The 22,498-nt window shown below is 54.4% G+C and overlaps 1 protein-coding gene across 1 annotated transcript; it reads left to right on the forward strand.

Annotated features, from left to right (window-relative positions):
• The first annotated feature begins 1,142 nt into the window (after positions 1-1,142).
• Positions 1,143-22,498, forward strand: IMPA2 (inositol monophosphatase 2). The gene is made up of 8 exons (XM_086373244.1): positions 1,143-1,313; positions 8,103-8,236; positions 11,540-11,644; positions 13,534-13,579; positions 15,347-15,455; positions 19,956-20,064; positions 20,546-20,697; positions 22,002-22,498. The coding sequence occupies exons 1-8, from the start codon at positions 1,218-1,220 to the stop codon at positions 22,115-22,117; spliced, it is 867 nt and encodes a 288-aa protein (XP_086229370.1). The 5' UTR covers positions 1,143-1,217; the 3' UTR covers positions 22,118-22,498.

Below are 22,498 nucleotides of genomic sequence, written 5' to 3' on the forward strand. Positions count from 1 at the left end.
CAGCGCAAGGAAGGTAGACCCCACCCTCATGAGACTTACCAGGTAAAGCTTTGTAGTTGCCTGTGGCCAGGTCTGAAACATCAGACATGGAATTTTAACCTGGAGCCAAACTCCTGGGAAGAGAGTTAAAGTAGGACATGATTTCTCAACCCCAGGGTTATTATCCTTTTGGGCTGAACAATCCCTTGCTATGGTGTCCTGTACATCGGTGGGTATTTGGCAGCTTCCCTGGCCTCCATCCACTAGGTGCTAGCAGTTGCAACAGCCTGGAATGTCCCGAGATGTTGCCAAATGTCCCCTGTGGGCAGCACTGCCAAGTCAACAGCGCTGAAATAGAGATGCTCAGAACCCTGTGTGTGGGTCTGCTTCTGCTACCTTTCGGCATCGCCCTGGGAATATGTCCTCTGCCTGGAAACAACACTCTCCCCTTTTCCATCTGTGGATGCCTCCTCTACCCCTCCCCACTCCGGTCCTCTACCCTTCCCCCTCCTCTGTGAGGCCTTCCCGGACCACACTTCACCCCCCTCCCCACGCCCACCTGACAGCCCACCCTGTCATTGCATGGCTTCTATATCAAACAAACGCTTCCCTAGGATGGTCTCAGAGTCGGACACGACTGAGTGACTTCACTTTCACTTTTCACCTTCATGCATTGGAGAAGGAAATGGCAACCCACTTCAGTGTTCTTGCCTGGAGAATCCCAGGGACGGGGGAGCCTGGTGGGCTGCTGTCTATGGGGTCGCACAGAGTCGGACACGACTGAAGCGACTTAGCAGCAGCAGCAGCAGGATGGTCTCAGTGTCTCTGGGATACACTGTCCACAGGTCAGTGTGGAGGAGGGTGGTCCAGTTCACGACCAGGCACACCCGAGGTTGAGAGAATGGCCAGAGGTCACCCTGGGCCCACTTCTGGGATTCAGATGAGATGAAACAGGGTGGGGTGGTGCTCGGGGAGGAGGGCGGGGCCGGGGTCTGGGCGGGGCGGGGCTTGGGGCGGGGCTGTGAAGGAGCGGGGCCCGGCTTGTTTCGGGGCGGGGCGGGGCTCTGGGCGCTGCTCCCCAGCCAGGCGCCGGTCCAGCTCGGCCCCCGCCCGCTCCCCGCCCCCTGCAGGTCCGCACCCGCGGGCGGGCGCGGCCCAGGAGCGGAGCGGCCAGAGGCGCTGGGCGAGCGTGGAGCCTGGCGTCGGGGCCGGGGGCGCCGGCAGGCCCGGAGGCTGCCATGAAGGCGAGCGGCGAAGACGGGGAGGCGCCGGTCGGGGGCCCGTGGGAGGAGTGCTTCGAGGCGGCGGTGCAGCTGGCTTTGCGGGCGGGACAGGTGAGAGCGGCCCAAGGCGCACGGCGGGCGCTCGGGGACTTGGGGCACAGCGGGTGTAGGGCGTGGCGGACGGAGACCCTGAGGGCAGGGACCCTGCGGGCAGAAAGGCGTGGGGCGCGAGCCGCCGAGGGGTTCCGCAGCGCCTCCGGCACACCTGTGCACCTGCCGCTCGCGCGCCGGGGCTGGCGCCCGGGGTCCCTCGGGCTGGGGGCGCAGGACGGCCTGGCGAGGGGAGCGGGGTCAAGGCGCGCGGACGGCCTCGGATTTGACCCAGGGGGCGAGACGCTGTGCGGTTGCCCGGAGTTCGAACGTGGCGCGTGGAGATAGGGCGGACCGTCTGTCCTCGAGCGTCCGGAGTCGAGAGGGTTCCGCTGCGCGAATGGAGGAACTGCTGCCCACACCGGAAGGATGAAGTAGAGCTGCGGAGCCGAAGAAACCTGCGGAGGGCAGCGCTCTCTTCGCGCTCTCATTATGTTCTGCTCTTCCCTTCCTCGGTGCCCCGCGCCTGGGGTCCTCAGGCCACGTGCGGCGCCAGGTTAGGGGCGCTGGGGGAGGCCGGGCGCAGGGATGGCTAGGTACCCCCTCGCTCGACAAGGCGCAGGGCTGCGTTCCGGCGATCCGAACAGAAGGTGGACGGAGGAGGAGCCCTGTCCCTGCGGCAGTTCCTTTTCTAAAGGCAGGCTGTCGCCAGTTTTGCAGTAGAAGTGCGTCCCCAGATCACAGTCACCGTGCGGTCCCTCGGCCCCCTGACAGTTAACCTCAACACTAGTGGACGCCTTCTGTTTTAGTGGACGCCTTCTGTGTTGGGGGCCCTCCCTCTGCAGTTTGAAGGACTCAAGACTCAAAGGGGCGCTGTGAGCCTTGATCCTTGGGGAGAAGGAGGACCCCAACCCCGCCTGCTACCCTGAGGAAGCTCGCGGTTGCAGGGCCAACGTCCTTCCTGGAGAGCGGGTCCCCGTGCGGGGGCACTGCCCCGCCCCTCCCTAACCCTCACTTCCTCTCCGGAGGCGCGTCCTCGGGGTATAATGGTAACTTTTAGGTTCCACCGTACAACTTTCTTCCTTCAGCCTTGGAGAAGAGGCCAGTCTAGAATTCAGACACCACTGTGTAAACCCTGCTGGGTTGTTACAGGGTTTCTGTGGTTTTTCAAATTTAGATCCTTGAGGAAACAGAAGGGTTTTTGAAACCCTTTTTTTTTTTTTAAGAAATTTGCAAATGCTCACACAGAACTTGCAACATAGCAGGCCCCGTTCTAAGGGTCTTGGGGACTTTAACTTATCTAAGAGATCTCTTCTGCTTTTGCAACTTGCCAAGAACAACAGAAAAAGCATTTTTTGACAGTGGGGTGAGGGTGCAGTAAGGATTCTGCCCTTAGGGGTCTAGTCAGGAGGCCCAGGACTGCAGCCTCCCTCCTGGGCTTCATGCTGTTGCTCCCTGCCTCCCTGACTAGAGGAGGGGGGTAGGGAGGGCCCAGTGGTCTGGTCTGGGGCTGGGACTGGACAGAAGCCACACAGGGTGGTCCTGTCCTGTGTGAAGAGAGACAGAGTGCCTTAGTGATGCTCTGACAGTAACATCACAAGGCGATGAGTGGAGAAAGCCTGGCCTGTAGCCAGTGAGCCTGGGGTGGGGAGGACAGAGGGTGCTGAGCGCTCACCCTTGACTCCTCCTCAGCCAGAGGTGTGTTTGGTGCAGGTTCCAGGGCCTCCTAGCACAGGGGTGCCTGCCCCTCCCATCCTGCTGCCCCGACGCAGCTCTGTGTGCTCAGGTCCTGAGCCAGAGGAAGGACTGGCTCCCAGGAGACTGTGTGGCCCTCCGTCTCTCAGTCATGGGTTCAGGTCAGGGCAGCCTGGACCCTTTGCTGCCGTCTCCCCTCTGCCCATCCTGAGAGGTTTCCTGGACCCCTGCGTCCTTGCCTCTCCACTGCCCAGTCCTGGGGTGCCTCGGGTGGGGGGCATCCTGGCCAGTCCAACTGCCCCACAGCTGCAGGAACCCTGCCCTGGCTGCTGGGCTTTGGGGAACAGAGTGACGTCAGCTGCCCCCCCCATCACCACCACAAGTACAGAGAGGGATATTCATTGAAATGAGTATTTATCATCTTTTATGTGATGTGTGAGCAAAAATATCTAAGAAAACTATGTTTTTTAAGTTGTTCTGCAGCATAGATCCAGGTTTTGTTGAAGCTGAAATTTAAATAATTTAGGGGCCTTCTATAAGAAAAAATATACAAAATTCAAAATTCGACATAAAAATTGTTTATTTAGAATAAAAAAAGGTCACAACAGTATACATTTTAAGATGCTCCCAAATATAACAGAATACATACAAATAGGTTTTTAACTGCTTCTCAAAACCTTCTGTAATATTTTTTCACGTTTTGGCTTCATACTGTGCATCTTCAAATGACGATGAGTTAGTAGTATGTTCTGTGCAGAGATAAATTCAAGCTTTTCTGTAGGGTGGCTCATTGAAACTGATTACTAATAGCTTTGAAAAGTTTATTTAGGCTTCAGACTTGTTACTGGTGGCTTCCTATAAATGTTTAGGCTTGCCCTCAAATTTGAGAATCCTGTTTCCTTTAACATTCTAGTTGTCAGACAGGGAAAACTTTCCTGGTGTACTCTGAGGTGGGGTGCCCCCTGTCCACCTCAAGCTGCCTGGAGCAGAGGGGCATGGTGGGGGCTCTCACCCAGCAGCCCCACTTGTCTGGTTTGTGACTGTATTTTTTATCAATTATTCACACGGGGGTATTTGATAAGTGAGATACCACTAACGGGACTGTCATGGAGCCAGCAGTGTCTTATCCTGTGTCATCCTCATCCTTTTCCCCAGAGCTCGCTGTCTTCAATTTTCTGATACTTACACCCATCTTCTAAATAGTAGCTCTTTTCTGCATCATCCACATTAGACGCTGTTGTGTCGTGTAGCTGCGTTCCCTGTCAGTCCCATTGGTGCCTGGGCTTACGTGCTGTGACCATACATATCGCAAGGGCAAGCTGGGCAGCATGGTTGTATTACAGTATTACACATTCTTTGCTTCCTTACTCAACTTGCATTTTCCCTTAAAGTTAAAAAAAAAAAGTGTTTTTTTTTCTTTTTCTTAGTTTTCTGTGTACCTACCAACTTCCATCTTCCAACAGAATTTTTGATGGTCTCCTCTTTGTAGATACTCATGGATCTCGCTCCTGGGGAGACGTGGTCCTCACACCTTCAAGTGCATCAGAAGCACCAGGAGGGCCTTTGTGGCCGGCTGAGTCCACCCCCAGGTTCCTACCCGCTGGGTCCTGAGAGGGGCCTGGAATAAGCACCTCCACCAAATCCCCAGCTGATGTTCTTGGTTGAGAGGCTCTGCTGTACGTAGTACATTGTTGTGAGTGAGAATATAACAGTTCATTCGCTCAATTCTTGAGACTTTGTACAATGTCCAGTTTGGAATTATTAGCAATGACGCTGCTCATGCAGCACTCTTGCATGTGTCTTTTGGTTACATCCATATGCATTTATGCTGGAGCTGGATTAACACTAAGAGTGAAATTGCTGTGTCACGGGGTAGGAAATTCCACCAGGTGCTTTTCCAAGGAGGCCACATGGGTTCCCGCTTCCCCAGCAGCAGTTGGGGGTTCTCTGACAACACTTGGTATTGTCTGTCTTTCCATTTTAGCCTCTGTGATGGGTTTGAGGCGGTGTTTTATGGTAGTTTTAATTGTATGTGCTATATGACTAAAGAACTTAAGGGCCTTTTTATGTGTTTACTGCCTTCCTAGAGATCCTCTGTTTTTAAAATAATGGTGCTAAACTGATTAGAAATATATTCATTCACTCAACAAATATTTGAGTAACTCTGGAAAGGACTTTAACCTTTACTCTGAGTGTGACTGAGGTTCAGTTTGGAGTTCTGTGTGGAGTCCTACAAGGTGAAGGGGAGTTTACCCTGACCGATGCTGGGTGAGGGGCCTGCAACACCAAAAGCGTTGTGGGCAGAAGCTTCCGATGGAAGCTATGAGAATTGTCCGAGTGAGGGGTGAGGGTGGGTCTGACTGCAGATGATGAAGAAGGCGGTAAAGCAGTTGGATTTTGTAGGCAGGTTTGCTGCCAGGTGGGAGGCGGATGTGAGAAGAGCCAGGGGTGCCTGCAAGGTTCGGGCCTGAAAAACTGGTCCATGGATTTGCCAGAACTGCGGGGGGATGGGGAGCGGGTTTGGAGGCAGAGGTCAGATATTGTGTTCTGAGCTGTAAGCTGTTGAGCTTGAATTGCCAGTGGATCTCTTCTTGCATGGAGCCCTGTGGTGGGGAGTTCACAGGAGAGGCTGAGGGTAGAGTTGGGGAGCCGTCAGCCTGGGCTGGTGTCTTAGGCCAGGTCCTGCCCCGGAACACGGATGAGCAGGTTTGTCCGCCCTGAGCTCTCCTTAGGTGGATCGCAGGTTGAGCCCAGGCATTTCCTCTGGGAGATCCCCATCTGTCCTGCCTGCAGATGGAGGGGGTGGCTGGTGAGCTCAGTGTTTCTGTGTCGGTTCTGGCCTCAGCTGGCCCCACCTGCACTGGCACTCCCAGCTTCCACAGGGTGGGGGGTGACCCGCATTGACAGTTGTAACACTTTGGCCAACATTTGAAGACTCAGCCAAAACAGAACTTGTGAGCTAGCTATTGACAGAAGCAGCAGCAGCCCTATTGGCACATGTGGGCCAAGGGCCCAGGGGCAGTCTGTAGAGAGCTCTCTCACACAGAGAAGGGTTTGTGTTTTCTGTCTGTTCAGGCCTTCAACTAACTGGATGAGGCCCACCCATGTTCCAAAGGGCAAGCTGTTTTACTGATTTATATGCTCATCTCATCCAAAAACACCCTTATAGAAACACCCAGAATAACATTTGACACAGTATCTGGGTATCCAGCTGACACATCAGATTAACCATCTCATCACACTCATCATAAGTCTGGAACCTGAAATGTGACGGTACTGCCAGGCCCAAACCCCGCTTGCTCAGGCTTCTCCGCGTGTACTCTACGGTTCTGGAGCTCACATGAGTTGCTCCTTGGGGATGGGTGATAACCGTATGGTCGACTTGGAAACAGTAGCACAGAACCAAGATGGTGCACAGACAAGAAAGAGATGTCTGGACATGTCTCTGAATGATAGCCCCAGATGCTGGAGCTGATGGGGTTTGAAATTCAGGCTTCAGTGACTTAAGGCCCATATTTTATCTATTAAACATTAACAGAATGTTATTTGGAGGGAGAGACCCAGGCCAGGAGGTCTGTGAAGTGCAGGCTTAGTTAGTGAGTAGCTGAAAAACATCAATTAAAAAAACAGCACACACTAACTTATTGCTGGCAGAATGAGAATGTTTAAAATCCTTTAGACAGGGAGAAAACAGATGTGGTCAAGGGTTTTGGTGGGTAACTCACCTGGAATACCACAGATTATCCCCCGAGGATAGGACTGTTGCTAAAGGGCAAGACTGATCGAGCCTGATAAGGATTTATGTTCTAAGACACTGTCCCCAACTCTCCTCTCCGTGTAGAAAATGTCTGAAATTGAACTTTGTTAACCTAGTATTAAGGTTTGTACATCGTGTGTGCAGTAGATTTTGGGGGTTTGCCATAAGTTGTTAAGTTTCGTGAGGCCTCAGCCCCTTAGGTAGATGGACCTTCAGAGGAAGGAGACAGAGGACACTTGGGGCTATTGGCAGCCAGCTTGTCTGAAGGGCAGCGTAGTTTGGGGCAATGATTCAGAAACGAAGTCTGAATATCTGGGAGTGTAACTGGATGAGAGGACACGTCCAGGGCCCAGGGGAGCAGCAGCTGGTGAAGAGGGCTGGCCAGAGCAGCCCCATGGGTGGCAGAGGATGCAGGTGTGGCGTGGCCTGCCCTGTTCTGAAGGACAGGGGCCCGCAATGAAACGATCACAGGATGGCAATAGTAAATGCTAGTAGAAACGGAAAAGAAGTCCTTACAGAAGGACAGGCTTGGCATCCTCCTCGACTCACAGTCCTTTGCGTGATCTGTGTCCCGGGGCCTGACTCCACCATCGCCCCCCCATCAAAAAAGAAAAAGCCCGGATGACCACAGGACCCCCATGGGAGAGGGCTGGAGGGTGAGTGATGGCTCAATGGAGCAGAAGGGGCAGGGAAGTTGAGGATGCAGAGGTGGGAGGGTGGCCTGGCTCCTGCAGAGAGGGGCTCGGGGGTCAGAGGTGGAGGTCCTTCCTCACCCCCATCCAATTAGAGTCTGGGGATGGCCTCTGCTTCCTGAAGCCTCCCAGGGCCCCATCTCCATTGCTCCGACCCAGGAGACAGAAGCCGACCCCCTAGCACGCCCGTATCATGGCAAGGGGAGAGTGTAACAGGCAGGAGGAAGCACTGAGCAAATGGTAGTCCTTTGAGGACGTGACTCAGAGGTCATACATTGATGCCCCCACGTCCTCTCAGCCACCCTTGGGCCCAGGGCCACACCTGCCTTCACAGGAGGCCAAGGCAGGGCTGCCAGGTGGCTCGGTGCCTGCCAGCCTTGAGCTGGGCTCTGTTCCTGGAAGGAAGGCTGTCTTCTCAGGTCCGGTTGTCTCTGCTCCAGGCCAGTCCTCGAGGCCACTGTGAACCACCATCAGGGGTGATGGGAGCCATGAGGTGCTTTCTCCTGAGAAGAGGGGGCAGCAGTGAAGGCTCCCAAGAGCCCCCAGAGAGCCTGGCACTGCCCGTCTGCCTATCTGTCCTGTCTGCCCACTGGCAGTGGGGGAAGGGCCCAACCCTGGAGCAGGAGGGGGCGGCCAGTGTCACCCACCTCCCAACCTTCATTGCAGATCATCAGAAAAGCCCTTTCTGAGGAAAAACGTGTCTCAACCAAGACGTCAGCCGCAGACCTGGTGACAGAGACGGACCACGTGGTGGAGGCCCTGATCCTGCAGGAGTTGCAGACCAGATTTCCCTCCCACAGGTAGGCGCACCCCGCTCCCCCACCCCACCCCCGAGGTCCCCCCAGGCCGCACAGACTTGCCTGGACGCGGCCCCAAGCCCGAGCCAGGGAAGGCTGTCCCCCAGGGCTACCTGCTCTCCAGGACAGGTGTCCCCGACCTTATAAGTTACCGCGTGGAGAATCTGATGGCAACTGTTCGTCTTTTCCTTGAGAAAGACCAGCACTCATCCAATGCTGTGCGTCTAGTTTCGGGGGAACCTGGGACCCCAGGGGACGCTTGGACCTTGGGGAGGGAGGGGGGCTTCCTGAGCAGGAGGGTCCTCTCCTTCCTTAGGGAATCACTTACCCCAGAGCTCAGTCACCGGGTTCCTGGGTGTAGACGAAGTGTCAGCCTGGCCGCTGTCCATCTGGACCAGTGAGGGGCTCCCTCCTCAGCTGCCCAGCAAGTGACCAAGGTTGCGGGACAAGCCAGTCCACACTCGCACCTTCTCCTTGCTTCTTCCTTTTAACCTGCGTCACCTGGGGGTCATGTGTGTACGTGGTGTGTACTATGTGTGCATGTGTTTGTGTTGTGTGTGTATGTATGTGTATGTGTGTGTGTGTGTTGTGTGTGTATGGTGTGTGTGTGTGTACATGTGGTGTGTGTGTGTGCTGTGTGTATGTATGTTTGTGTGGTGTATGGTGTGTATGTGTGTTGTGTGTGTGGTATGTGTACGTGTGTATGTGTGTATGGTGTGTGTGTGTGTTTGGTGTGTGTGTGTGGTATGTGTGTGTGTGTTGTGTGTATGGATATGTGGTATGTGTATGTTGTATGGTGTGTGTGTGTGTTGGGTGAGTGTGTATGTATGTGTTATGTGTGTGTGTTTGTGTGGTATATGTGTGTATGGTGTGTATGTGTGTGTGTTGTGTGTGTGGTATGTGTACATGTGTGTGTATGGTGTCTGTGTGTGTGTGCGTGCTATGTGTATGTGTGTTGTGTGTATGTTTTGTGTGTGTATGTTTGTGTGGTATGTGTGTGTGGTGTGTGTATGTATATGTGGTATGTGTATGTGTGTATGTTGTATGGTGTGTGTGTGTGTTGGGTGAGTGTGTATGTATGTGTTGTGTGTGTTTGTGTGATATATATGTGTGTGTGTGGTGTGTATGTGTGTTTTGTGTGTGTGTGGTATATGTACATGTGTATGTGTGTATGGTGTGTGTGCGTGTGGTGTGGTATGTGTATGTGTGTGTTGTGTGAGTGTGTTTGTGTGATGTGTGTATGTAGGTGTGTACATGCATATTCCTGTTGGCAGCCCTTGTGTTTCAGCGTCTCTTCCTGTTTCCTTGTTTGGTGTAAAGTCAGGACCTTGACATCTGTTATAATAGTTACAGGCTCTGAAATGTTTGATTTCTTAGTTTATAAAAATCTAAATTAACTGTCAGCCTCCAAGGAATCACAATTGACCCTTAAGCAGTATGGGTTTGAGCCATGCAGGTCCACGCAGACATGGAATCAGTCACTCAGTATTAACACTGCAGATGTAGGCGGGGGTGCCGGCAGGTCGGCGCCCCAGCCCCGCCATGTTCCGGGGGTTGGATTCTGAGAGAATGCAGCTCAGGAACCACCACCAGGTCTGGTCCAGGGGTTCCTTCCGTCCATGTGTCGTCCAGAGGCTTCGACAGCAGTGAGGTGTCTGGGCTGGGTCTCCGGGGGTCCAGGTAGAGGCTCTGGCTGTTGCAGGGCTCTGTGTGGTAATGGCGTGTGGTAATGGCACCAGGACTCCGCATAGAAATGGTACGAGGGCTTCTGGCACTTTGCAGTCAGACTGCTCTGACAGGCCAAATCCTGGAATCAATCTTCAGCTCCTGGTGGTTTGGATCCACTGTTGTGTCGACGTGGGGCCTGGTATCCATTTGCACGGTGTGAATTTCCATACTCCTTGCCGAGTTCAGGGCAGAAATCAGCATGTCACACGGGGGAAACCTCTTCAGAAGACCATCTGGTCCACCCAGAGCAGCAGCCCCCACCCACGGTGGGCATCAAGCTCCCTGGAGCTTTTCCAGCCCCCCTGACAAAGCCGTGGGGGATGCAAGTTCCCCCCAAGCCCCAATCAAGAGCCAAGGGTCCCCAAGCTGCAGGCGGGGGCTGCAAGGGGCGGGGGCTGGTTGCCCGGGTCAACCGGCTCTGCCCGCCCCCTTCTCAGCTCTGGGCCAGCTCCAGGACACTGCTCTCTGCTCTGTTGCCTAGAAAATTAAGATATCTGAGATCATCTTTCAGCAGCTCGAACGCAGGCTTAGTCTTTTCCCAATGACTAAGATTTAAGAGAAAGTACCAGAACTGGCACTAGTGGTAAAGAACTCGCCTGCCAATGCAGGAGAGGTAAGAGATGTGGGTTCCATCCCTGGGTCAGGAAGATTCCCTAGAGGAGGGCATGGTAACCCACTCCAGTATTCTTGCCTGAAGATCCCCTAGGGACAGAGAAGCCTGGTGGGTTACAGTCCATAGGATCGTAAAGAGTTGGACATGACTGAAGTGACTTAGCACTTAGCACTAGCACCAGAATTCGGGGGCATTTAAATGTATTTTAGATCAGAGACAAATTGAAAAATCTACGATGAGAAAAAAGTTGCATATGTATTGTAAGATAAAATAGTATGTTGTCATTTTTCTGTGTATCTAAGTATTTAAATATGTCCCTTAACCAAGTTGGTGTAAGATTGTCACCCTTGCTTAAGAAGGACTGTCTTTTGGAGCGTTCGCTCTTCCTCGTTTTTAGTCTTTCACAAAACAGTATTAAAGATAGATTGCAGCTGTTTTGACTTTGATAAAATAAGAAACAACCTGATATGGGCTCCCTGGTTTCACGCTGCGTCACCAGGCAGCGGAGCTGGGCTGTGGCCTGACCGTTGAGGCTGAGCACCATGAGCTGGCTCCCTGGTGGACTGAAGGTGACCTTGTCACAGAGTCAACAAACTGGCCAGAGAGAAGGCCTGGGTGCACTGGGCCGTCAAAAATCACAAGGAGAGTTTTTACGACTCTTAGAGAAAACTAATAATGTGAAATGTGTTGGTCTAATTTGTCTCGAGCTGTGAACCTTATCCCTGGGCTATTTCCTTCTGTACCTCCCACAGGCCTATGAGGGACTTTTCTGGTGGTCCAGGGGCTCAGACTCCAAGCTCCCGGTGCAAGGGGCCCCGGGGTTCAATCCCTGGTCAGAGAACTAGAGCTCACTAGATCTGCCCCTGTTTGATCCAGAGAAGCCTGCTGGTCTCACAGCTGGGCTTTGAAATGCTGTGTCTTGGGTACCTGGCGCGTTTTCCCAGGCTGAGCTCTGTCCACTGCAGGTTCATTGCCGAGGAGGCTGCGGCCGCCGGGGCCAAGTGCGTGCTCACACCCAGCCCCACCTGGATTGTGGACCCCATTGACGGCACCTGCAACTTTGTGCACAGGTGAGCGGGCACACCCGTCTTTTCAGAAGAGGCATTTATTGAGGCAGCAGCCAGTCAGCAGACCTCTAGTGGGCTTTGGTCTCACTCGCAAGGTGATCAAGTCTTGATACTTTAAGGTTTCCCATTTGTGAGATTCGTTCAAAGCATGTAGGAAATCTTCACTTGTTTAAAAACTATTGTGTTTGTCACATTTAAACGTTGGGTTGAATTAAGAAGGATCCTTAAGGAGTCCCCTGGAGAGACAGACAGGGTTGTAAATAACACAAGGTGTCTGGCCGGCAGCCTCAGGAACGTGCAGTGTGGACAGTGGCCTTGGGGGTGAGGAGCCTGTCAGCTATCAGCTTGATCTGATGGCAAATATCAGCCCCAAACAGCAGGTTTTCGGGAGGTCGGAGGCCCTGTTGGGGAGGGGAGTGGGCTGGGGCAATGATGGCACAACCCGGCCCTAGAAGCACTGACCGGGGGCAGGTGTCAGGGTTGTGCAGCTGGTCAGGGGCCTAAGGACACCAAGGGTGCCGTGGTTTCCACAGAAGGTGGCTTTCCCACGAGAACATGCATATAGCCCCCAGAGCTCCTGCCCTGTCCCGGGTCCCCGTCCTGCAGGGGGGGCTCCCATGACCTGCATCGCCCCAGCCAGACACTCAGGGAGGGCCCGGGTCCCTGTCCTGCAGTGTGGGGGGGGGGGCTGTCCCGTGACCTGCATCCCCCCAGCTGAATGCTTAGGGAGGGCCTCCTATAGATGACCCCAGACACCCACTTCCTTCCTTACAGTAAGGAGGTGAGTGGGCTGGGGTGTGGAGCCCTCACTTGGAGTGTTTACATGTAAGTGTGCAAAGTGATTTTGCCCATCACATGAATCGTCACCCTTTCCTGCATGAGGGTCACCTTGAGAAGTTGGTCATGGCCCTATTGGAGGCAGTGGAACAGAATGGTCTGGTGACCCCAACAGTGCCACCAGACTAATTCTAACTAGCGTGTGACACCCTGGGGAGTTGTGTGGGACTGGGGCACATGAACCAAGCTGTGGGTCACCGAGTACAGCCTGTGTGTGGCTACTGGGGACAGAAGGGGCCAAGCCCCATGGTGGACAAAGGCCACATGTCTACCCCAGGACCAGAGAGAGAACCTGGACTAGAGTGTCATTTAGGAAACAAGCTTTGCGGCTGACCCTTAGTCTGCAGACACTGTCCAGGGCCACAGGACCATGGTGACTCCTCTCCCTGCAGCTCTGACAGGACCTATCCTGCTCGTGTCCTGCTGCGTCCGGGATAGAGAAAGTGGGGAAGGGCCTTTGAGGGTGGGGACCCCTGCTGGGCCATGGGGTGTCATGAGTGGTCCCATGGGGACAGCACCTCACAGCCTGGGAATGGTTGGTCCCAAGACTCCTGGGTTAGAACCAGCTCTTCCTTGTTCCTGCCTGTTCAGCTCTGACAGTCTTCACATAAAGGAGAGATTGTTCTGGAGACGTAAACCCACAGGCAGGCTGCGAGGTCACTGCCTGCCTTCCGTGCCATGACCACTCCTGCTGTCCCGTGTGAGGCTCACCCAGGATTCATGTCAGGAGGGCCTGGTTGTCGCAGACCTGGACCCTCCACCTCACTGGCCACTGAGAACCAGAAAGCTGATTATTAAAATCTCTCAATCGGGTCCTTTGTGGTCACTGTCTGTCCTAACAACTATCAGTCCAGCTGTCTGTCAAGGTCGCTGTCCCACAGGTCAGCTTGGCCTGCTTGTCTTGGAAGTACTTGGTGCCATTGTGGGAAGTAGCTTCTGACAAAACAAACCCAGCCATGCTGTAGAAAGGTCTTCTGTGTCTCCAGCCGCACGGAGGCTGCTGAGTTTGCACGAGTCCATGATGTCACAGCGTCAACCATCTGTCTCCTCTGCAGGTTCCCGACCGTGGCGGTGAGCATTGGCTTTGCTGTGAACCAGGAGGTACATAGTGGATGGAGCCCTGGCTGCCTGGGCCTTTGGCTGCTGTTTCTTTATCTCACTTCATGGTTCTAACCTGTTTTCCTGTCCTTGTCCTAAGCCTTCATTGTGACTAGTATTGATTTCAAATCCAAGAAAGGAAACAGGTGCAAACCGGTTTGGGGCATGAGGGATTGGGGCGTGAGGGTTTGGAGCATAAGGGGTTGGGGTGTGAGGAGTTGGGGCATGAGGGTTTGGGGTGTGAAGGTTTAGGCTGTGAGGGTTCGGGGCTCCGCCGGCCCCACCCCCCAGGGCTTTCAGCAGGGCCGAGTGTAGGGAACATTCTGGGCACGTGTTTCCAGTTAGTCTCCATTTGACCTCTGGGGCGTGTGATCGAGTAACACAATAAAGAAGCTCCTATTTTGGGAGGACATCTCTAGTCCCAATATTCTGTTAGGCCTTCATCCTCCTCTCGCTGTTGGGTGAGAGCGTGGCTGTCGCCCGGTTCCCACAGACCCTGGAACTGGGCCACATTGTGGGACCTGCGGGAAAGGCCAGGATGCAGGCTTTAGCTTCATTAGTCAACTGCAGAGATTACAGGCAGGAAGGACTTTTCCTTGCACCCAGTTACCCTTGCCTAGGTCGGGGGCTCGAGCTGTGCAGAAGGAGCCCTTGTTAGAGTCTCGTGTTCTGTCTTCACTCTCAGCGTGAGCGCGGATGGCGGGCGGGAAGGGAGTCCTGCCCGTGAGAAAGAACTTAGTTTTTGAGGTGACAATAAGTGAGAGTCTTAATGTTGATACTGGTTAGGGAATCAGTCACTCACGTTATTTCTGTGTTAAACATGGTCACTGAGACGTGCATGTGGAGCGGTGAGCACAGCGGGGTGGAGGGTTCATTCTGGCCGCAGGGTCGCTGACCAGCCAGGCCTCGACCTCTGATGGGTGCAGGGAGGCCAGCCCGGTTCCAGGACTGACTTGAACTTGAGGAGCCCTATAAGTCCAGGGTCATGGGAAAGGGGAGGGGGAAAGTCACGTGCTGCCGGCCCTGGGTGGACGCTGACTGGGGGTCCTCCAGGAGTGGGTCCTTTTCCTACCAGCCCAGATTCCTCTTGGGCATCTGCCAGCAGCTCTCCCATTTTCTCTCTCTGTTGGCTGCCCTCCCCACCTCGGGACAGGCACACATGCTGTTCTTAACCCAGAACAGAGAGGTAGGGGAAGAGATGTAAGGAGGCTCACCTCCTCTGGACACCAGCTTGTTGGGGTCCGAGGCTGTGTGCCCCGATGTGTGTGTGGTGGGGGGCCAGCCCCTCTGGGGATCCACATTTCTTCCTGGGCTTCCCCTCCTCCCCACTCTGGGTTCTGTCATGCCCTCAGCTCTCCAGAGACATTCTGAGTTCTTCACATGTCAGCAATTTTGAGTTTCTTGTGGGGTTTGATTGGAGTCTCAAGAGCCTTTTTTCACCTACCAGGAAAAAAACAAGAGATCTGTTTGAAGAATAAAGCCTTACCAGTTACTTTCAGTAATGCTGAAATGATATGCTCAATTATGATATCAATTTAAAATATAGTTTTATTCCTTTAAATATATCTTTAAATGTAGTGATTTAAGAAAAGAACAGTTGCTTTCACATTCAGGTCTAGGTTTGAGTGCGGACGCTGATTTGTTGAGTTCCCTTTTGAAAGCTAATTTTCACCCACACCCCTTGCGTTAGTGTCACAGCTGGAGCTTCATGGCCTTTGGTCACTGTGTCATGTTCTTTGTTTGTTTTCTGTCCCACCTGCCTGTCCACAGCTGGAGTTTGGGGTGATTTACCACTGCACGGAGGAGCGGCTGTACACGGGCCGGAGGGGCCAGGGTGCCTTCTGCAACGGTCAGCGACTGCGCGTCTCTGGGGAGACAGGTGGGCCCTCTCATGGGAAGGGACCTATCAAGAGTCACTGGCTCCTCCGGGCAGCCACGGGGGTCCCTTGCCAAGGTCTAGTGTCGTTGGGGACAGCGCATCCCTGGAGGACTGGACGTCGAGCTAGCCAGTGTCTCTGTGTTTCCCTTTGCTGGGCCGGGTCTCTTCTTCATTCAGCCTTTCATCCCAAACCAGGGAAGGAACCCAGCCACCTGTTCCCGAGTGGTCCCAGTGAGCCGGCCAGGGCGAGGGCGGAGTCGGAGGCATGCTCTGGCATTCAACACCTCTCGGTGGCCGGCCGGATGACATCACCTGGGTGGGGCCTGTAGCTCCCAAATGAGGTTGACTTTGGTTCCTGTGAGAACACGGCTGGCCGGGGAAGCCTTATCACAAGCCATGTCATACACTGCACAGGTGCTGCCAGCCCTTGTCATTCCTGGAGCAGGACAGAGGACACAGTGGCCTTTATAAAGGGTCTGCTGCTAGACTCACAGTCTGTGTGGCAAGCTGGCCTGAGAGGCGGTGAGAGGGGTCAGGGGTGTCCCTGCCTGCAGTTCCCCACAATAGTAGGGAGATGGGCCTCCAGCCCAGGCCAGGTCCACCAGGCTGAGCTCCAGTGAGAGCAGACCATGTGGATCCCCAGACTGGGGGAGAGGGGATGGCAGCCCCATGACCATGACCATGAGCAGCAGGTCTGCAGGGGAGATGACCACCATGTGGAGAATGGGCCAAGCAGGACCAAGGGCAGGCAGGCAGCCTGGAGGTCATGAGTGCCCAGAGTGTGGGTGGGGATGGGAGGAACATTACAGGGGCTGGGCGGGGTGGGTGGGGTAGGACCACGGACCGGCCACTGCCTCTGCTGCCCGGCCCCCAGCTCCTGCCCCAGGACAGTTTGGTTTGGCCCGCGTAGACAGCAGCGTTAATTACAGCCTCGCCTGCCAGAGGCGGCCAGGCAGTCGGTTGTGTAACGCTGGGGAGAGGGAGTGTGTTGTTAAACTCGTGGGTGAACTTTGTTCCACATTCATGTGCTATGACAGACGGCTTGGTCCCCACGCTCACGCCCCTCCTAGACCCTCCCGTATCCAGCCCTCCTCCCACAGCTCACACCCACCATCCGCCCCCTCTGTGACACGGAAGCCCAAGTCTCTCCATGCTCTGTTCCAAAGCCCTCCCACGATTGTTTTAAGACTCTGACTCATACAGTCCAGGGTGACAGCTTCCACCCTGGTTGTCCTCTGTGTGCCGGGTGACTTGGTTTCCACCGGAGGTGACAGGATGTTCCTCTCAGCTGCACAACCCTTGGATATCTACACACCTAGCTTTGTCCCAACTGTGATGCCTTACGTGTGTGACTGGTCAGCTGTGCTCCTGGAACCTCGGTGTTCATACAGGCAGAGAGGCACGATGACAGCTGGGAGGGTTACGTTACATCCTGCATCCTAGCGCTCGAGAACGGCCCTGGGGCTGGTGCCCAGAATGAGAGTCATAATCAAGGCAGGAACTTGAGTCTTTGCACAGAATCAGCCAGCTCTGACCTGTTGCTGAGGCTGGGATGCATTTCTGCAGGCACTTTGTAGCCAACATCTCCTAAAATATTTATCTTTGGCTGTGCTGGGTCTTCGTTGCTCTACAGGCTTTCTCTAGTTGCAGCAAGTTGGGGCTTTTCTTCGTTGCAGTGCATGGGCATTGTGGTGGTTTCTCTTATTGTGGAGCTCAGGCTCTAGGGTTTGTGGGCTCAATAGTTGTGGCTCCTGGGCTCTAGAGCCCAGGCTCAATAGTTGTGGCGCACGGGCTTAGTTGCTCTGTGGCACGTGGGATCTTCCTGGACCAGAGATCAAACCTGTGTCTCCTGTATTGGCAGGTGGAATCTTTACCATTGAGCCACCAGGGAAGCCACTTAGCCAACATTTCAGTACACATCTTTATGTCACTTTTTATCTAAGCATTGTTTTTTCTTAAACTTTTTATTTTATAGTGGAGTATAGCCGATCGACGAGGTTGTGATAGTTTCAGGTGAACAGTGAAGGGACTCGGCCATACATATACATGTATCCATTTTCCTCCAAACTCCGCTCCCATCCAGGCTGCCATTGAGGAGAGTTCCCTGTGCTATAAAGTAGGTCCTCGTTGGTTATCCATTTAAAATATATCAGTGTGTACATGTGCATTCCAATATGTCACTTTCTCTTAAACCTTTTCACCTTTTCTACCAGTTTTTTAATTTTTGAAAATTTTCTCCTTTTCACAGTCCGTTTCTTGTAAAGCATGATCTATCATGTTTGTGTTTAGTCACTCAAAGTCATCTCTGACTCTTTGCAACCCTATGCAGTTCTCCATGGAATTGTCCATGGAATTCTCCAGGCAAGAATTCTGGAGTGGGTAGCCATTCCCTTCTCCAGGGGATCTTGCCGACCCAGGAATTGAACCTGGGTCTCCTGCATGGCAGGCAGATTCTTAACCATCTGAGCTACCAGGGAAGCCCCATCATGTGTGTTTATCTTATTCATTTAGTCTGACTGTCTTTTATGAAAGTTTTCTTCTCTGATTTCTCCTGGGACCCCTCCCCTCTACTTGTGAATGATGCTCTCCCATGCATTCTCCATTTTTCACTTATAGCTGCTTCTGTTTTGTTGGCAGATCTTTCAGGAAATCTTTAATCAACTGGAGAGATGTTATTCTGCTTCCTGTTCTCTTTCTTCTTGTGATAATGGCGTATGAGATTCAAATATCATTCTTTTACATTCTTGCTACTTGAAATTTGTAGTCCTGAGCTCTGGAAGTTGAGGAGATGGGCTGGGCAGGGGAAGGCACTTTCTGTCCTTTAGTGGCTCTGGGGCTCCCTCTCCTGGTCTGTTTGTGAAGTGTCTGCAAAGTTGGCTCTTTCTTGGATGGTTGGCTCTGCCCCTCCCCCACGGCGGCCGTCATCTCCTTGGTCCTGCTCCCCTGATTCCAGCCCAGTGAGCATGGGGTTCACTCCCATGAGTGTCTGCTCTGTGGGTCCTGCCCGGAGAGGCCCTGGAACGTCAGTTACAAGAAGTTGTGGGGCTGTCGACGCCCGCTCTTCAGACCTTGCCCCCTGCAAAGGGCTCCCCCGGCCCCTCAGTCTATTGCAGATTTTGAGGGTCTCCTGCTCGGTTTTGTGGTTGGTTTCGTCTATTTTTTGTGTTTTACTCTCCAAGCTGCTGTTTCTGTCGGAGGATATTTGGAAGAAGTCACGTGGGTGTCCATGGCGGTCTTTATAGGATTCTCAACAGCGTTTTTTCCCCTCAGTTACTTGTTTCTTTAGAACATAAAGTCTTGCGATGACAGTCACATGACATGAAATTAACTGCTGTAAACTGAGCAGTTCTCTGGTCCTGGGCTCAGTCGAGGTGGCCCTCTTCCCAGCCCCCAGCTTGCTTTCTGTCTAGTTCTGGGCTTTTCAGTGAGGTAGTACGGCTAATATTACTTTTCACGTGAGGGGCTCATGGCCTGTAAGGATCTGGAGGCAGGAGCACGTGTGTGACACGCGATGGCCCGAGGCGCCACGGGGAACTGCCAGGCCTGTGCTCACTGCCCAGAGGTGAAGGCTCGGTGCAGTGAGGCCGCGTTTCAGGGCAGAGGACTTGCCTCCCTAGCTTCTAGGCTGTGAAACCTCTCTCAAGACACCCTCACTCTGATCCTCAGCCAGATAAAGGTTTTCAAATGGTTAGAAGTCATGGCCGCTTCATGGATTACAGCCTTGTCGTGACAAAGGGGCTTGTGTCACTTGATGAAGCTATGAACCATGCCCAGCAGGGCCTCGCAAGAGGGATGGGCCGTGTCGCCGACCGGCGTCTGCCGCCCCCTGGTGTCAGGATGGGGAAGTGCCGGGTGTGGCCAGGTTTTGTGGTTGCTATGCTAAGTCACTTCAGTCATGTCTGACTCTGTGCGACCCCATAGACCCATAGACGGCAGCCCACCAGGCTCCCCCGTCCCTGGGATTCTCCAGGAGACACGGCCCGCAACCCGGAGTGGAGGCGAGGGAGGAGAGAAGGTGGCGGGTCTCCTGGACCCCAAGCAGTGAGTGACATGAAAGTCACTCAGTCGTGTCCGGCTCTTTGCGACCTCATGGCTCCAGGCCAGAATACTGGAGTGGGTAGCCTTTCCCTTCTCCAGGGGATCTTGCCAACTCAGGGATCGAATACAGGTCTCCCGCATGGCGGGTGGATTCTTTACCAGCTGAGCCACAAGGGAAGCCCAAGAACACTGGAGGGGTAGCCTGTCCCTTCTCCAGAGGATCTTCCCAACCCAGGAATCGAACCGGGGAGGACCCCGAGCAGGAGAGTCAGGGTGTGACTGGTCAGCCTGACCTCCCTTTTCCAGGTCAGAAACCTCTGCAGCGTCAACCACGCAAGGAGGACACGGAGTGTGAGCAGGAGTAGAAGGCCGGTGCGACGTTCATTTCGGGGAGCACCCTGATTGTGTGGTGGGAGCCACGCTATGACATTTCTAATGGGGGGGGATATTCTCTCCATGCAGACCTGTCCAAGGCCCTGGTTCTGACAGAAATTGGACCCAGACGGGACCCCGCAACCCTGAAGCTGTTCCTGAGCAACATGGAGAGGCTGCTGCACGCGGGTGCCCATGGGTACGCCTCCCCTCCCGGGACCTCCGGGCAGGCACAGCAGCCAGCTACTCCCTGGGTGGGAGCAGGGCACACACATGCCAGCCAGTCCGCAGCCCGGAGCTCCACAGCCCCGGGTGGGGGCAGGGCCCTGAGCTCAGCACCCTCTGTGACATCAGTGATGCCCCACCCCCTCAGTCTCCCCTGGGTCTGCCCTATGACAGCAGCTGCTCCACGTGGTCTAAATCCAAGGTCATCGAGGGTCTGCAGAGTGAAGGCTGAGTTCTTCCGTTGCAGCACCAGCCACACTTCAGGCTCCACAACTGAGGGCTGGTCCGTCAGCATAGGTGGTTCTGTTGGGCAGCACCGCTCTGGGCTCAGAGCTCAGAGTAGAGATTGTGGGAAGAGGCCCTGGGCTCCTGTTCAGCTTCTGAGTCAGGAGACCTTCAGGGGGCACCGCTGGAGCAGGGCCATTCAGTGTGCTCACCCCCTCCCTCTCTGGCAGGGTTCGTGTCATCGGCAGCTCCACCCTGGCACTCTGCCATCTGGCTGCGGGCACCGCCGACGCCTACTACCAGTTTGGCCTGCACTGCTGGGACCTGGCTGCAGCCACAGTCATCATCAGGGAAGCTGGGGGCGTTGTGATGGACACGTCAGGTGAGCTTGGCCGTCAGGCTGCTCTCCATCCCCAGGGGTGTGTCCCCCGGAGAGACGCGCAAGCTCAGACAGACATCCTCCCACCTCTCCTGACAGACAGGTCGGGAAGACAGTGGACCAGGCCAGAGGGCTTCTCCCGCTGCCTGGTGTGGAAATGGACCCAGGGTCAGGACTCGGGTGGGGTTGGGGGAGGGCGGGCAGTGTTTTCTAAGCTCTCACGTCCACCAAGACCGCAGAGCTGGCCATGTGCACCCCAATCTAATGACGAGATTTTAGGTGGTGATCCAAGAGGTGACCTATCCCTTTGCCTGGAGGTCACCACCCTAGTGATTGGCCCCACAGGGGCAAGTCCCGCCCCAGAGACGCCCATGCAGCCACCTCTTACGTCAGGGTTCTTGTGGAGCCTGTTCTCCCCGACCTTTGCTCCAGAGCCTGTTGTGGACATGCCAGGCTCCCAAATAACCTCTGGGGCCTGTGCTGGCCTTTCCCTGTTGCTCCTTCTCCTCGGGGCCTGGTGGAACTGCAGGGGGGTGGGGCATGATGTGAAGACACGTTGGCTTTGGGTATCAAGGAAAGGCAGACCCATCACAGCTGAAGACATGTCTGTCCTGTATGTGAGTACGTGAGCATGCATACACACAGACATACATGTGCACCAAGGTCTCCTGGATGTGACCACATGAGCGTGAACACAGACAAACACGTGTGTGCACCACGGTCTCTCAGATATGACCATGTGAGCACACACACGCTAATGTGTGTGTACCACGGTCCCCCAGATATGACCATGTGAGCACAGACAAACATGCATGTGCACCAAGGTCTCTCAGACGTGACCACAAGTACACGCACATACAAACATGCGTGTGTATCAAGATCTCCTGGATGTGACCACATGAGCACATGCACTGGCAAGTACCCATGTGCACCAGGGGCTTCTGGATGTGAGCACACACAAACACATGTGTGCACCAAGGTCGCCAACGAGTCCATTAGACCTTTTCACACCTCCAGGAGGCTGAGGTCCTTCATCCTGTCCCAGATATCCGGTGCCTAGAGCATCCATTTCAGGGGCCTGTTAGAAAGGTTACCCCCAGCCTCCCCAGGCCTGCGGGGTCCCCGGAGCCCCAAGCACACAGAGGTTGAGAACTGCCTCCTGTCTTGAGCCTCAGACACTGCACCTGAAGCTGGTATCCCCTAGCACAGCCTCAGGACACGCTGGGCCTGCAGGCTGGATGGACCAGGTCAGGCAGAGCAGGGCTGGCTCTCACCCCTCACCTGATGCCCTGTTCCTCTGTCCACAGGCGGGCCACTGGACCTCATGTCATGCAGGGTGGTTGCTGCAGGCACACGGGAGATGGCGGTGCTCATTGCCCAGGCCCTGCAGACAATTAACTACGGGCGGGACGATGAGCGGTGAGGGGAGCAGACACAGGGCCACACTGGATGGGGTCTATCAGGAGCCTGGAGCTGGTGAGACCCTGAACAACAGGAATTCCTGATCCCCAGAAGAGCCATCAGGCCGAGCCTGGCTGTCCGGCCGAGCCTGTGTCTGGACACCTTTGCTGTCTGGTGTCTTTTCTCTGTGACCTCACGTCAGGTTAGTCCAGCCATCCACCAGGGCTGGAACCCAGATCTCACAGGACATATGTGCTGATACTGCAATCATGATTTTGTTTCCAGAATGCAAATCTCAGGTGATAAGGCTTTAGAACTGCTGATAAAGCAGGCTTGTTCTCAGCACCCCTCCCCGGCCCCCCATGACACTTCAGAATACAATAAACCAAGTGACGCCACTCTG

This window comes from Bos grunniens, chromosome 24 (assembly GCF_055505025.1).
Source record: "Bos grunniens cultivar Pamir isolate PY7600 chromosome 24, Bosgru_T2T1.0, whole genome shotgun sequence".
NCBI classification, from domain to species: Eukaryota; Metazoa; Chordata; class Mammalia; order Artiodactyla; family Bovidae; genus Bos; species Bos grunniens.